The 12,181-nt window shown below is 51.2% G+C and overlaps 1 protein-coding gene across 8 annotated transcripts in view; it reads left to right on the top strand.

The window, feature by feature from the left end:
- Nucleotides 1-309: 309 nt before the first annotated feature.
- Nucleotides 310-12,181, top strand: part of LLGL2 (LLGL scribble cell polarity complex component 2) — a 34,688-nt gene continuing 22,816 nt past the window's right edge. For 5 of the 8 annotated variants that reach the window (XM_026099031.2, XM_064522587.1, XM_026099028.2 and 2 more), the window contains exons 1-2: nucleotides 1,504-1,713; nucleotides 7,810-7,917. In XM_026099031.2, the coding sequence (XP_025954816.2) occupies nucleotides 1,519-1,713; nucleotides 7,810-7,917 (303 nt within the window). In that variant the 5' untranslated portion in view covers nucleotides 1,504-1,518. Of the gene's footprint in view, nucleotides 503-1,503; nucleotides 1,714-7,809; nucleotides 7,918-10,411; nucleotides 10,495-12,181 lie in introns of those variants that run through there. The other 3 variants (XM_064522586.1, XM_064522588.1, XM_064522589.1) reach the window with 3 other exon arrangements.

Below are 12,181 nucleotides of genomic sequence, written 5' to 3'. Positions count from 1 at the left end.
TAAGGGTTCGACTTTCTGTTAGGGCTTTCGGTCTCCTTGGGAGCCGGTGCCGGATGGGCCCCTTGTCTCGGCCTGGCGCGGGCGGCGCTGCCGAGCAGCTGGGACGGGGCCCCGCGCGGGCGGGGGAGCAGCACTCCGGCCCCGCCCCGCGCCCGGCCCCGCGCGTCCGCGGCGCCCCAGGGGGCCGCTCAGCACGAAGGGCGTGACGCGCCACAGCGCGGCTGCCTATAGGGTGGCGGCCGCAGTGGCCGCGCCCTGATTGGCTCCGAAAGAGCGGCGCGCTGAATTATTCATGAGAGCGCCGGAAAGGTGGGGCCGGATGAAAGCGAGGGGAGGCCCCGCCCCGGGCGGTGATTTGCATGCGGGGCCCCGCCCCGCCGCACCCCTCCCGGAGGTGCCCAGGGAGGGAGGCCGGCGCCGCCGCCGCGCAGGCGAGGGGCAGCGGGAGCGGAGCGGAGCGGAGCGGAGCGAGGCCGGGGCGGCCCGGCTCCAGGCCCCGCAGGTGAGCGCGGCTCGGGCTCCGGGGGCGGGGGCGGCCGGCTGGCTGTGCGCGGCGGGGGCCCTCCCGGCGGGTCGGCGCCCGGGGCCGGTGTCCCCTCCTCGCCGGTTCCGCGGGCCGCGGCCGGGGTCGCTCGCGGAGCCTCCGGGCAGGTGCTCGCCGCTGCCGCGTCCCCTCCGCCGCGGCGCCCGGCCCTGCTCCGGCGACCCGGGGGCCGGCACCGGCCCGGCTGCGGGGCGCCCCGCCCGCAGTGCGCGCGTCCAGCGCGGCCGGCTGTGGCTCCCCGTGACCTTTTTTTAAATTATCCCCCCCCCCTTTATTTTTTCCTTTTTCCTTTAACCGCCTTTGATTTACTGCGCCGCTCGGACGGGGCGCGCGGTGCTGCCGGGCAGCTCGGAACATCCTGGGATTTTCGCCCCGGCGGCGGCGGCCGCTGCGGCTCCTTCGCTTCCCGACTTCCTGCGCCGGCGCTGGGGGCAGCGCGGCCCGGCCCGGCCCGGGGGGTGGGGGGTGGACAGGGCCCCGCCGGGCTCGCCGCTCCCCGCCGCCTCCGGGCGGGAAGGCTCGGGAGCTGCTTCGCGCCCTCCTGGGGCGCCCTGTCCGCTTTTGTGTTCCCTGCTCCTCCCCATCGCGCACGGGGTGCGGGGCGCTGCTTTTCCCTTTTCCCTTTTCCCTTTTCCCTTTTCCCTTTTCCCTTTTCCCTTTTCCCTTTTCCCTTTTCCCTTTTCCCTTTTCCCTTTTCTTTCCCCAAATTGTCAGCGCGAGGCGGGCGAGGGGCCCGCTGCTCCCAGCCGCCGCGAGAGGCGAAGCCGGGGGCGACGGGAGCGGCGGCGGCCTCGTCTCGGGTCGCCCCGCGGCCCCCGGAGGGGAGGCTCCGGCGTGGTGCAGGGGGCCCGTTGCGTGTTTGCAGTTACTGGAGCTGCTGCAGTAACTTTTGAGGGACTCTGCAGCGGAGCGGCCCGAAGCCTTGTGCTGGTGCGAGGGCAGAGACAAGATGGGAGGAGAGCTGCCCTGGGAAGATGAGAGCCGTCCCTTGTAACCTGCTGCTTGGTTGGCAACGCCGCTCTCCGGGGTCACCTGAGAGCGCTCCAGCCAGCTGGAATATCTCGCTCTACCGAGTCCCGGCGAAGCTGTTGGCCCAGAGCAGGCGGCCTGCGGGCTTTACCTCCGAGCAGGGAGGCTGGTGCTCCCGGCAGGCGGGATGCAGAGCGGTGGTAGGTCGCGGCCGAGGCTCCTCCGTGCGTCCTGACGCGTTCCTCCAAAGCGGCCTGGCCCACGGAGCGGGCGAGGGTGGTCTGCGCGAGTGGCGAGCGCTCGCTGGTCCTGCTCCGTGCCGCTTGTTGGGCTCTTCTAGACGCAGCTGCTCGAGGGACTCTGGTTTCTGGAACTGAGAAGGAGGAAGAGTTCTTGAACATCTTCACAGGATGGTGCTGAGGAGCATCTTTTCTGTTTGGTCTTGTACAAATTGCAGCTGCCGTAGCTGCTGACTAAAGAAAGTTACTGGAGGAGTTAAACTGGGTGAGATAGTCCCATATCTTCCAGTTGCTTTTTGGTGTAATAATTTGATTATTATCTGGGAATTGCTTGTGGGACAGATGTTTTTTCCTGACTGGCATAGCGTCTTGAGACGTGTCAAAGGGTAACAGGATTTAAACGTATATGTGTAATGCAGTTACTACATCCCAGTAAGAGGATGCCATACTGCTAGTAGCCTCATGTTTCTTTACAATACTTTATCCAGGGAGGGACTGGCGATAGTTGGGAGTTCAACCTCTGTGCAGAAGTTGTATGCGAACTCCAAATCTCATCTACAAGTTTCTTCTAGATGAATTTCTCTGTGTTTCTTTAGAAAGAAAATGCTTTCATTCCCCACTATTTTTGGTGTAAAATGCCGTTCCAAAGTTATTTTTGGGATGACGAGCCGTTCTTTCACTTGAATCACACTTCTTATTTGGAAGTCTGCAAAGAGTTTTGCATCATGTGCAGTAATGTTGACCAGTGCAAAGACTTTGTTCTGCTGCAGCATTTTGAAACTTCATGTTGTCATGCTCCCATGACAAGGAGAATACAATAGGAGTCGTAATGACACATAAGGTTTGCACAGTTAGTGAATTCATCACAAGCAGGCGGTCGTTGGTGACTCTGAACACAAAGCTGTGAAAGTCCATGAACTTTCCTGACTGGTGTGATTGGTTCTCGATAGTTTTCTAAGAATTCTTGGGGAACCTCTCTTCAGTCCTTACGGGTGGCCACCTGCACGTAGTATTGATATGCAGCCTGTGCAATTGCTCATTTACATGTCTTTCTCTCCAGATTTGCCAAAGTAAATCCTTTTTATGGAAGGATCTTTCAGCTGCCTTTCTGCTAGTGCCTGATTATCGCTTGCAAGATGCGTCTGAGCACTGACCTGTTTTTATAAAGCTGTGAGTGATGGGATGCTACCAGTTGATCAGCAGTTATGTCATGTTTGCTTTCTGCTTGGTCTCAGTAAACTATGAGATTAATGATGTTTTTAGAAGGAACATCTTCCCAAAAGAAGCTTTATCCTGGGGGGAAGAAGATGGCATCTTACACTTCCAAGCTTTCCACATGCTGCAACTGTTCCTTCATTTGCTCTAGCTCTTCTGCTTGGCTTGTGCTTTCTTACTTAGCCCTTGTCTCGTTAGCACGTTACAGCTGAGCTAGGTTATAGAAGTGAACTTTACAGTGACAGCGCAGCAAGAAGATAGCTAGGGATTGCTTCACTGATTTCAAGCTAAAAGTTCTGAAACTTGTCATTTCGGTGTGTCACGTCTGTTGGATCTGACAGCTCCTGCCATTGATACACTTGAGACCACTAGTATATAAACGATGCTTTGATTGTCTTTTTGTGGAGAGGTCATTAGCGTTAAGGAATAGCTTGTCCCTGCGTAATTGGTCCAGCCACTGTTTTGTTACTGTTGACTGTGTTGGTCATAGGAACAAGGCAAATTTCTGGGTGTGGGCAGAAAGCCTGGTTCAGACGAGGCCGCGGTGGTGACTGTTTGTTGTAGGAGTGCTGAATGCTTGTAGTTCAAACAAAGCTTGTAGATAAGACTTTTATTTTAGCAGGGTTGGTACAGCGTTATCAGATGCAGAGGTAGAAGTCCTCCCTTGGAAGGTCCTGTAACACAGGAAGGGAAGATGACGAAGGAAAGAGTGAAAAGCAGGAGCTCAAAGCATGGGAGGCTTTGGGAGTTCTAGAGATGTTTCACAGTATTTTAGAAAGCTGGCTGCTGGAGGGTATGCCATTGAAAACCTGCTCAAACTGAGTAAAGGTCACCTAGGAGGAACAGAGAAGGTGTCTTGCAACTCTACTATGCGAACAAAATAAACTCACTATGGGTATGTTCTTGTTGTGGGAGTAATTTGGGCCAATATCCACATTTTAGTACTGTCTATGTAGGAAAACCTTCTGACCTGAGCTGCTTAATCTTGTAAAACTGGATTAACTTGTGTGTGTAGGACTGTGACTTAGAGCACTGGCTCTGTTGTAATTTTGGCTGGAACTTCCCCTGTCGGGGAGGACACAAGCAGAAATCACAGCAGATTTCTACAGACGGCGGTTTCCCCGCAGCCCAAGCCCAGCTTGGAGGAAATCTAGAGCGGCTCAGCAAGCTGGGCACATGCAGCCAGGCGCGAGGCCAAGTGCAAAAGTGATGAAGGCAAAGCAAAACCTCTCCTGTGGGAGTGCTAAGGCAGAGCAGCAAGTGCAGTAACTGCTTCCCCGAGGAGCCTTTTGCCCTCTGTTGCGTGTGGGTCCGTCGTGAGACGTGGCATGTGTACTCGCCATAAATCTCAACATCCGAAATGCACTGAGCCGAGCAAGGAAGCCAGGATGAGATCTGGTTTTGATGTTAGCTGCTCCTCTGTCTGTGACTGGAAACAGGATCATCTTGCAACTTATGCTTTCCCTGTATGAATGCTGCAGGATAATTGCTTTCTGGCTGCATCTAATTGAATGAGGTGGAGGAGGCACCTCATAATATTTGTCTAAGCATAGGGCTAGCAAAGCTGCAGGAGCTAGATGGAGGAGGCCCTCTGAGCCTTGCAGCCAGGTGTCCATATTCTGCATGTGAGCAGCATTGGGATTGACTCAGCCCTGGGCAACTGTTGCTTACAAACAGACTGACCTCGGTACATCCTCGAAGAAGAGTGTTGCACGTAGTTTCTGCTGAGAGGCTGATCTTGCAAAGCATAAAGAAGCGTTTCCCTGGAAAATAAGAATATTAGCTACGTGTAGAGCTGGCAGGGTTTCAGAGGCTACTGCTGAATTCCAGTCTGGCTACTGGTAGCCACAACTGCTACCATATGGCTGCAAATGCTGACTGGCAGATAACCGCCGAGCACGTGGGATTAGGGCTTTATGTAAGACGCCAAAGGTGTGTGGGAGAGAAACTGGTCTGCTAATATGTAAATGTGCATCTGGAAGATAAGGTTATACAGATGGTGGAATCTTGTTTTTTTACTAGAATTGGAAGAGGCGCTTATTGTATTAAAAAGAAATTTCTTTTATTTACAAGAGCCTTGCAAACTTGTAATAATAAATCCCCTTGGACAACTGTGCTACAGTAGATGCCTCCTGTTCCTTTCTTCCCTTCTGCCTTTGTTCAGAAATACTTTGTTTTCCTTCTTGTTTCCTCCTGTTCCTTGATGCTTGGGGATTCCTCGGCCTGGCATGACACCCTGCTGCAAGTCAGCATGAGGTGACTTTTGTAGCATGCCCTTTCTGATTGCAGCGGACACACCAGCTTGCCAGGATGATGTTTCTTCATGTGAGTTACTGTTTGGTTCTACGAGCTGCTATGCTCCTCAGCCAGTTGAGCAAGTTGTTGTGGGCTGGAGTGTGAATGCTAGCTCTCTTGCATAAGCAGGTTAAACCAGCATGCTTCCAGATGCCGTTAATATTTCAGGATAAAACATTCTAGCAGGGTGTTAAATATAAAGTAGTGTCTCAAATTAAGCCCACTTTTTCCTTTACTTTGCTTCTAGCAGTGAGTTTCTCTGCTGTCCCAGGCTGAGGTGGTCTCTCTCCCAGTGTCAGGAGCATAATTTTGGATGTTTCTCCGTGGGTTTGCCTGGTTTAACAGGTCGGGGACATCGATTGACCGTGGGAAAGGGTGCGTCTCTTGGGCACTGTGCTCCCCGTGCCTGGCTAGGGGCAAACCGTGCGTTGCACCTGGGGGTGATGCACGCTCCTTGCAGAGCACCGCAGCTTGTGATTGCTCCGTAGCTTTCCCTAACGGTGAAAATAGCCTTGTGTAAAGGTGTCCCTCTTTCTGTCAGGATATCGGGGAAAGTTTGTGATGGGAGATGACGTGATGCCTGGGCTGAAATTTCAGAAACTATATCTGAGTCTTTGTAGGAGGCTGTATTTTTCAAGTTATCTACGCTTTTGTTTCTTCTCTTCTTGGGCTGCCCTGCTGTACGTGTTTCCATGCGTGTTCTTCATCTCCACTTGTGCTAGCAGTGCTGTTTTGCTGCGAGTCACTAATCCAGATGCCTCTAAGCTGCTCTGAGCCACTCATTTTCTCCGGGGCGAATTGAGAGGCTAGTGATTCTGGCTGGGGCCCGAGTGACTTGGGCTTGTCTTGGCACTGATGTGGCCTCCAGGTCCCCCAAACCCGGACGGCATCCCAAGCCCGGGCGGCATCCCAGTCCTCTTGGCGAGCCCCAGACAGTGCTGCACCTGGCTGGAGGTGCAGGAGCAGGGAAGGTGAAAGGGCAGTGATGCAAGGCAGGGCGCAACCTCTAGCTCAGGGAGTTTCTAAAGAGACTTGTCAAAATTGAGGAAGGTGTGCTGGCTGCGGAGCTCCCTGCTTGTAATGCTGTGGGTTTTCGTTGGACCTTCACAGCTGGGAAGGCCTTGCTAGGAGCCATTTGAGTAGTCGCTTGTTTTAGTTCGTTAACTGAAGACCATCGTTGTTGGCTAGAATATAGAGAGAGCCACTTGTGTATCATCCCTGCTACCCGACCTCTCCCCAGACGGGCTGTGAAAGCTGTCTTCCCTCGGTCACCCATCCAGCCCCGTGGTTTGGGTCGAGGGCCTGAGGTGCTCTGTTTGCTTTGTGGTCCTGGCAGTCACCTGAGCCCTCCTGGTTCATCTCTCGCCGCTGCGACGCTGGCCTTGTCCCCATCGCTGCCGCCGCTCCTGGCACCGGGTTGCTGTGGGGTATCGGCAGCGATTGTTTGTTGCATCACAGAAGTTCTTGCCCCCGCTGTGCGCCGGTTTCAGTTGCTCATGGAGGAGCTGCTGAATAGCCATAACTTCCCGCCTAGTGAATTAAGCTCAAGAAATAGAGATCGGTGTGGCCCAGTAGCTGCTTCGTGAGCAGCTCGGCCACCGGCACGGTGCAAAGCGGAGCCTCCGAAGGACGGCTGGGGCGGGCAGGAACTCCTATCCCCGGGTAAGTTGTCAGCGTGCGAGTCAAACCTTTGCTCTCGGGTTGGCAGTTCTGCTTGCGCTTAGCAGCGCTGCAGAGGAGGGAGGTGACGAAGGCTCTCCCGAGCTGCGGGCAGCGCGAGGCTGCAGCCGGTGCAATTCCCGGGCTGCAAGCCGGGCTCTCCAGCGTGTCCTGCTCGGATCCTCCTGGTGCGGGGAGAGGCGGGAGGCGGTGCGAGCTGTCCGGAAGGGCTTGTGCTTCCAGCTGTGCGTCGATCTGCAGGTGCAGGATCCCCTTCCCCCCCCCCCGAGCAGCGAGTTAGGCTTAATGTTTTACAAAAGCAGGTTAATAATTGATGCGTCCGCCCTGCAGGCAGCACAGTGCCCTTTCTGCCGTACCCATGGAGTGAGCCGAAAATGTGATTCTTTCTCTTTTTAGCTCAGTAGCCGGCGGGTTACCTGGGGTGAGAACTGATCCCAGTCGATAGTGCCTGGGAGCCCGGGCGCTGGCCTTTGCAGCGGGCTTCTCCAAACGTTTATGCAACTGCTGCGGTTTTGCTTGCCTCTTCCTCGGAGGAGGTCAGCCGCGGAGAAGGCCAAACGGCCCAGTGTAAAAACACTCCTAAAATCCCCTTTGCGTATCTGGACACAGCATCTCGTGGCGGCACGGACACCGGGCTCCTTTGCGGGTCTGCTTGGGCGATGGGAAAGTGGTGCTCTGCGAGCAAATCCTGCTGCCGGGGACGGAGGGCTGCGCGGTGTCGGGTTTTAGTTACTCTCTAGCTGTATTGTCTCATCCCGCTCCCGCTGATTCCTGTTACCTGCTAAACCAAAATAACCTACTTCTGCTTGCTTCTCTTCTCCGGCTGCTTTTGTTTATACGGCTTTGCCTTTTTTTTCCCTTTGTTAGGATTTCTGGTGCCAAGGTAACACAGCAGGGAAAATGAGAAGGTTCTTAAGACCCGGACACGATCCAGTGAGAGAGAGGCTCAAACGTGACCTTTTCCAGTTTAACAAGGTACGGTGCTTTCCTCAAACTTTAAAGTATATGGGTGTGTGTGAGGCAAATCCATCCAGAGTCATTGCAGAGTGAAAAGGGAAGGAGAAACTACCTGACTGTGGGTGGAAAAGTTAAATTTAGGAGAGGTGGTTTGTTCTAGTTTTCAGTACTGCACTTTTTTTTTCCTTCTCTCCGGTGTGTTCAAATGCCTGACTTGTTTTCCTAAAGCGCGTGAGCATGTTCTCAATTCTGGCTTTTGTCGTTAAGAAAAAGCATCTTGTCATGCTGTTGGTTCGGGGGCACTTTGGGTGGAAGAGGAGATCTTCACTGCCGTGCCGTGTGCTGTGATTGCGTAGGGTATAGGGCGTCTTTGCAGTGCCGCTCTGGCAGTAAACGCTTTCTGGAGCTGCACCCAAGATGCAGCTTGTGATGCAGCTGAAGCAGCTGCCAGGTTTCTCTGCCCGTGACTATGCTTTGGGTTTATAAGCAGTAGCTCTATTGTTTAAATGCAGAATTGGAGGTCCGAGGTGGAAATATGGGAATACCTAGGCAACACAGTGGCCATTCATAATAAACTTGCTGTTATTTTAGTCTGAATCTGTGTCTAGGGTGGTTTGTTTTGTTTTTCTGCCCATGCCTCCACCTCCTCCTTTTCCCCCTGTGATTTGGGAGCAGCAGTGTTGGGCTGCGCTACCTCTCCAGCACTCTGGGCATTTTCTTCAGAGCCCCGGCTAGTCTGGCCAGGAACACGGTGTTTTCATCTTTGTAAATACCTAATATTAATTCATTGGTAGGCTAATGGCTCCTTACAATACCCTCCCCTGGGTATCAAAAGTATATTTGTAGGTTTTTATTTCCAAGGTTAAATGGAATTTGGCTGAGAAGGATGATGGTAAGTGCTGTAAGCCGAGGAAATAACCTTCTTGATTCACTAAAACCCTAGTGTAGATATACCCTTAAAGTGGAACTTGGATATTTGAAATGAATCATTTAATGTAATTTGGTACTAATATGCATCATTTGCACACACCCCTTCCCATCATCGAAGAGACAAAAGGGACTCGGCCTGCTTCTGGCCTGTTTTCTGCTCGTTACCATGAGGAAATGCAGCTGCAGTAGAAGCTTCAGTAAATGAAGTCCAGTGTTGAGTTGCTTCTACTTAGCTGAACGCAGCGTCAGCTTCAAAAGACATCCCAGCGATAGGCTAAAATGAATAGGTTAAAAGCATATAACATGCTACGTATTTCAGAGCAACCTTTGCTATTTCTGCCTTGAATAAGTCTTTCTCTTATGAGAACTTCTGGCTAACCTTTACCGACCAGAGCAGGACTAATCTGGACGATGCAAAACAGGATTGAAAGAGCTAGCTTTTGCAGCAGAGGGAAACTGCCAAATGTACTAGAGCTTGGCATCAGGATATGTGACTTCATTTTTACCTTCGGGTCTGAATCAAATGGCATCTTGTTTCTAGGGAGGTGGCTACTTCGGACACTTCCTAATGATTTACTGTCATTAACAACTTGGTGATGAAAGGCCTTGCAAAATGCATTTGCACTTTTAAGCCAAACTAACTTGTTTTTTCCCAACAAGAAGTTGGAAAGGGAACGGACCAGTGCTTTTACGTTATACTGAAATCTTTTATATTGTGCTCTTACATATAGCTTGTTCAAATCTCATGTCCCATTCCAGTATTTCTAGAGATAGTGGGATCCTTTGAAAGCCTACCTTTGATACGATGAACATCTACCCACAGCTAGGTAGGCTGAGAAGAGCTGGGAAAGACAGACCTTAATTCTGACCTGTCGAAGGTTGTGGCTACAAAGAGCCAGGAATCTTAGAGTATTTTCTGGGCTAAGACTGTCCTTGTCTAACGTGCTAGTAAAAACAGTGTGGTGGGAAGCAAATTTTTTAATACCTATTATTTGAGGCCTTTGAAACACTTCTGGTTAAAAATCCCTTTGAGAAATATTTTGTGGGACTATAAGCTGCTGGTGAGAGGATTTGCATCTCTTCAGTTGGTGACTACCTATGATGCTGGTAGTGACTAAATGAAAGGTCTGTACCTTAAAAGTGATGTGGTGCTGCTGCCCTCGTTCTACTGGTTACACGCGAGTTGAGTATGAATGCATACTGCCATGCACGTTCAATGTGAGCGGAGTGGTTTTGGCCATGTTGACCCAGTAATGGACTTTAGAACCGCCTCCTGCATTTTTTAATTGTATACATATGCCCTTATGTATGTGTGTGCGTGTATAAATATATATATTTTATATGTGTAGATTTGTTGCGTTTGGGTTTTTTTGTTTTACTCAGGTTTCAATAAGCTGTGATTTTTTTTTTTTTTAACTGTTTTCCTCTTGCATCTCTATTCTAGAAAACAGGCGGTCTGGATGGTTATAAAGGACTGATGACTAGACTAGACTAGTTCTTCAGGCTCTCCTTAAACCTGTGCTTGTTTCGCAGAAAACCTTCCCAAATTCTGCTCGAGCGACTTAGCTTCGTGTGTCTCTTTCTCGGTATGGCTGAGAGCTTCCCATGCTTGTGTGTACCTGTTGCAAGACTGTTTTTAGCTCGGTGGATAGAATGAAGGATAAGGTATGTGTACTTGGCAGTCTCCTTCTTTAAGTTTACCTGCTTTTGGAAGTAGTATCTGGATGCCTTTGGCTCAGCCCAGGCCCTGCAGAACAGACATGTTCGGGCTGGCACCGTCAGACTACACGATGGGTAGCACACAGGTGAACCAGCCTGTCTCACAGCTGAACGTTACCAAACCGGGAGCATTGCGTTTAATTTAGGGCTTTGTGTTTCTTTCCCCCTCTTCTTAGCCCTCCTAACCCTTCGCTAACGGGTGTGATGGATAGCTTACCTTAAATACTCAATTAGTGTCTATGCAAAGTGGGTTTAACGTATTCTGACTTTGCTGTTTCTGCAACGGGCACGTGAAGCAAGGTGCAGGTTTGTATCGCGTGCCGTTGGGTTGGTCTCCACTTTGTCATAAAACAATCTGAGGGGAGAAGCGGAGAGGAATGAGAGGAGGAAGAGGGAGCCGAATTTCATCTGCCCAGCTTTAGTGTGGGCTGAGAAACAACTGTTAAATTGGCCGCATTATTCCTGCAGTAAATATGACTGACATGAAGCGTTTCTCTTGGTTAATGCTGCTGACATCAGGCCTCTTTTCACTGATGCTGACAGAGCTGTAGTCTACGGAAAAATGAAAATGAAAGCTCCTCGTTTTCCCCAAAGAAACAAAGGCCCTTTTGAGAAGGAGGCCACGCCGTTGCCTCTCCGGTTTCTCCCTGGGGCTCTGCTGAAAGGCTCCAGTGTCGCCCTGCTGCCCGCCGCCCCCGGCTGGGTTTACCTGCCGAGCAGGTGAGAGCCTCGGCTGCCGAAAGCCTGCCCGAGAGACGGGAGGAAAGGAGACGCGTTAAACAGCTGACTTAATGTGATTAAAAAGAAAAAAAAGCTCCTGCATGTAAATAAGTGCAAGGAAAAAGTGAGGGGTGGTGACTGCGGTGGGAACGCCTGGCCCCGTTGGGGTCCAGTGTGGCCAGAAAGCCTCTGCGTAGCCCTTCTTGCCCTGCTGGGAAAGCACATGAATGACGGTGGAGGGAGTTATCTTCCCTTCTGTCCTGTGGGTACCTCCGTTGAATAATTTAAGGCAATCAGAAACCATTAATAGATCTGTTTCACTAGATACACAGTTGTGTAACGGGCTGTGGTTGTTACTGACAGTCGCTCTCCTTGTGCTTGCATTGCTGTTGTCTGCAGTGGCGCGGTGCTGCTCGCGGTTTACTCCTGTAAATGCTCCTTGCAATTGCTCCTGGTAGTAAATTACTCCTTGTAATAGTCACTGTAGCTTTTGCACACTTGTCTATGATGTGTGAGGTTTATTCTGAGTTTTCTATTAAAGGCAAATCTGGGGGGAAAATTACCTTCCTAGCATTAGGACTGAGTGGGGCACTCTCAGTTCTGCAGTTCATTGGTCTTGTATTTAAAAAATAAAGCTTATATTTACTTGCCTAATATGTTTACAAATTAGCATATCAAAGCCAAGGTATAATTAGGCCAATAGTAAGGCTAGCACTGACATCATCCTAAAACGTAGTATGTATTGTATAGGTCATGTTTTTCTATTATGAGAATTATGGTTGTCTTGTGGACTGGAAGAAATCTCAGACAAAACTCAAGTTTCTCATCAATGTTTCATTAAAAATGACACCTAGTTCTGCCAACAGCCTGACAGTCCAGTGTCTGTGAGCAAGCTGGAACTAAAACTAACGGC

This window comes from Dromaius novaehollandiae, chromosome 18 (genome assembly GCF_036370855.1).
Source record: "Dromaius novaehollandiae isolate bDroNov1 chromosome 18, bDroNov1.hap1, whole genome shotgun sequence".
NCBI lineage: Eukaryota > Metazoa > Chordata > Aves > Casuariiformes > Dromaiidae > Dromaius > Dromaius novaehollandiae.
The sequence above is the reverse complement of the archived record's forward strand: the minus strand, read 5'-3'. Positions and strand labels throughout refer to the sequence as shown.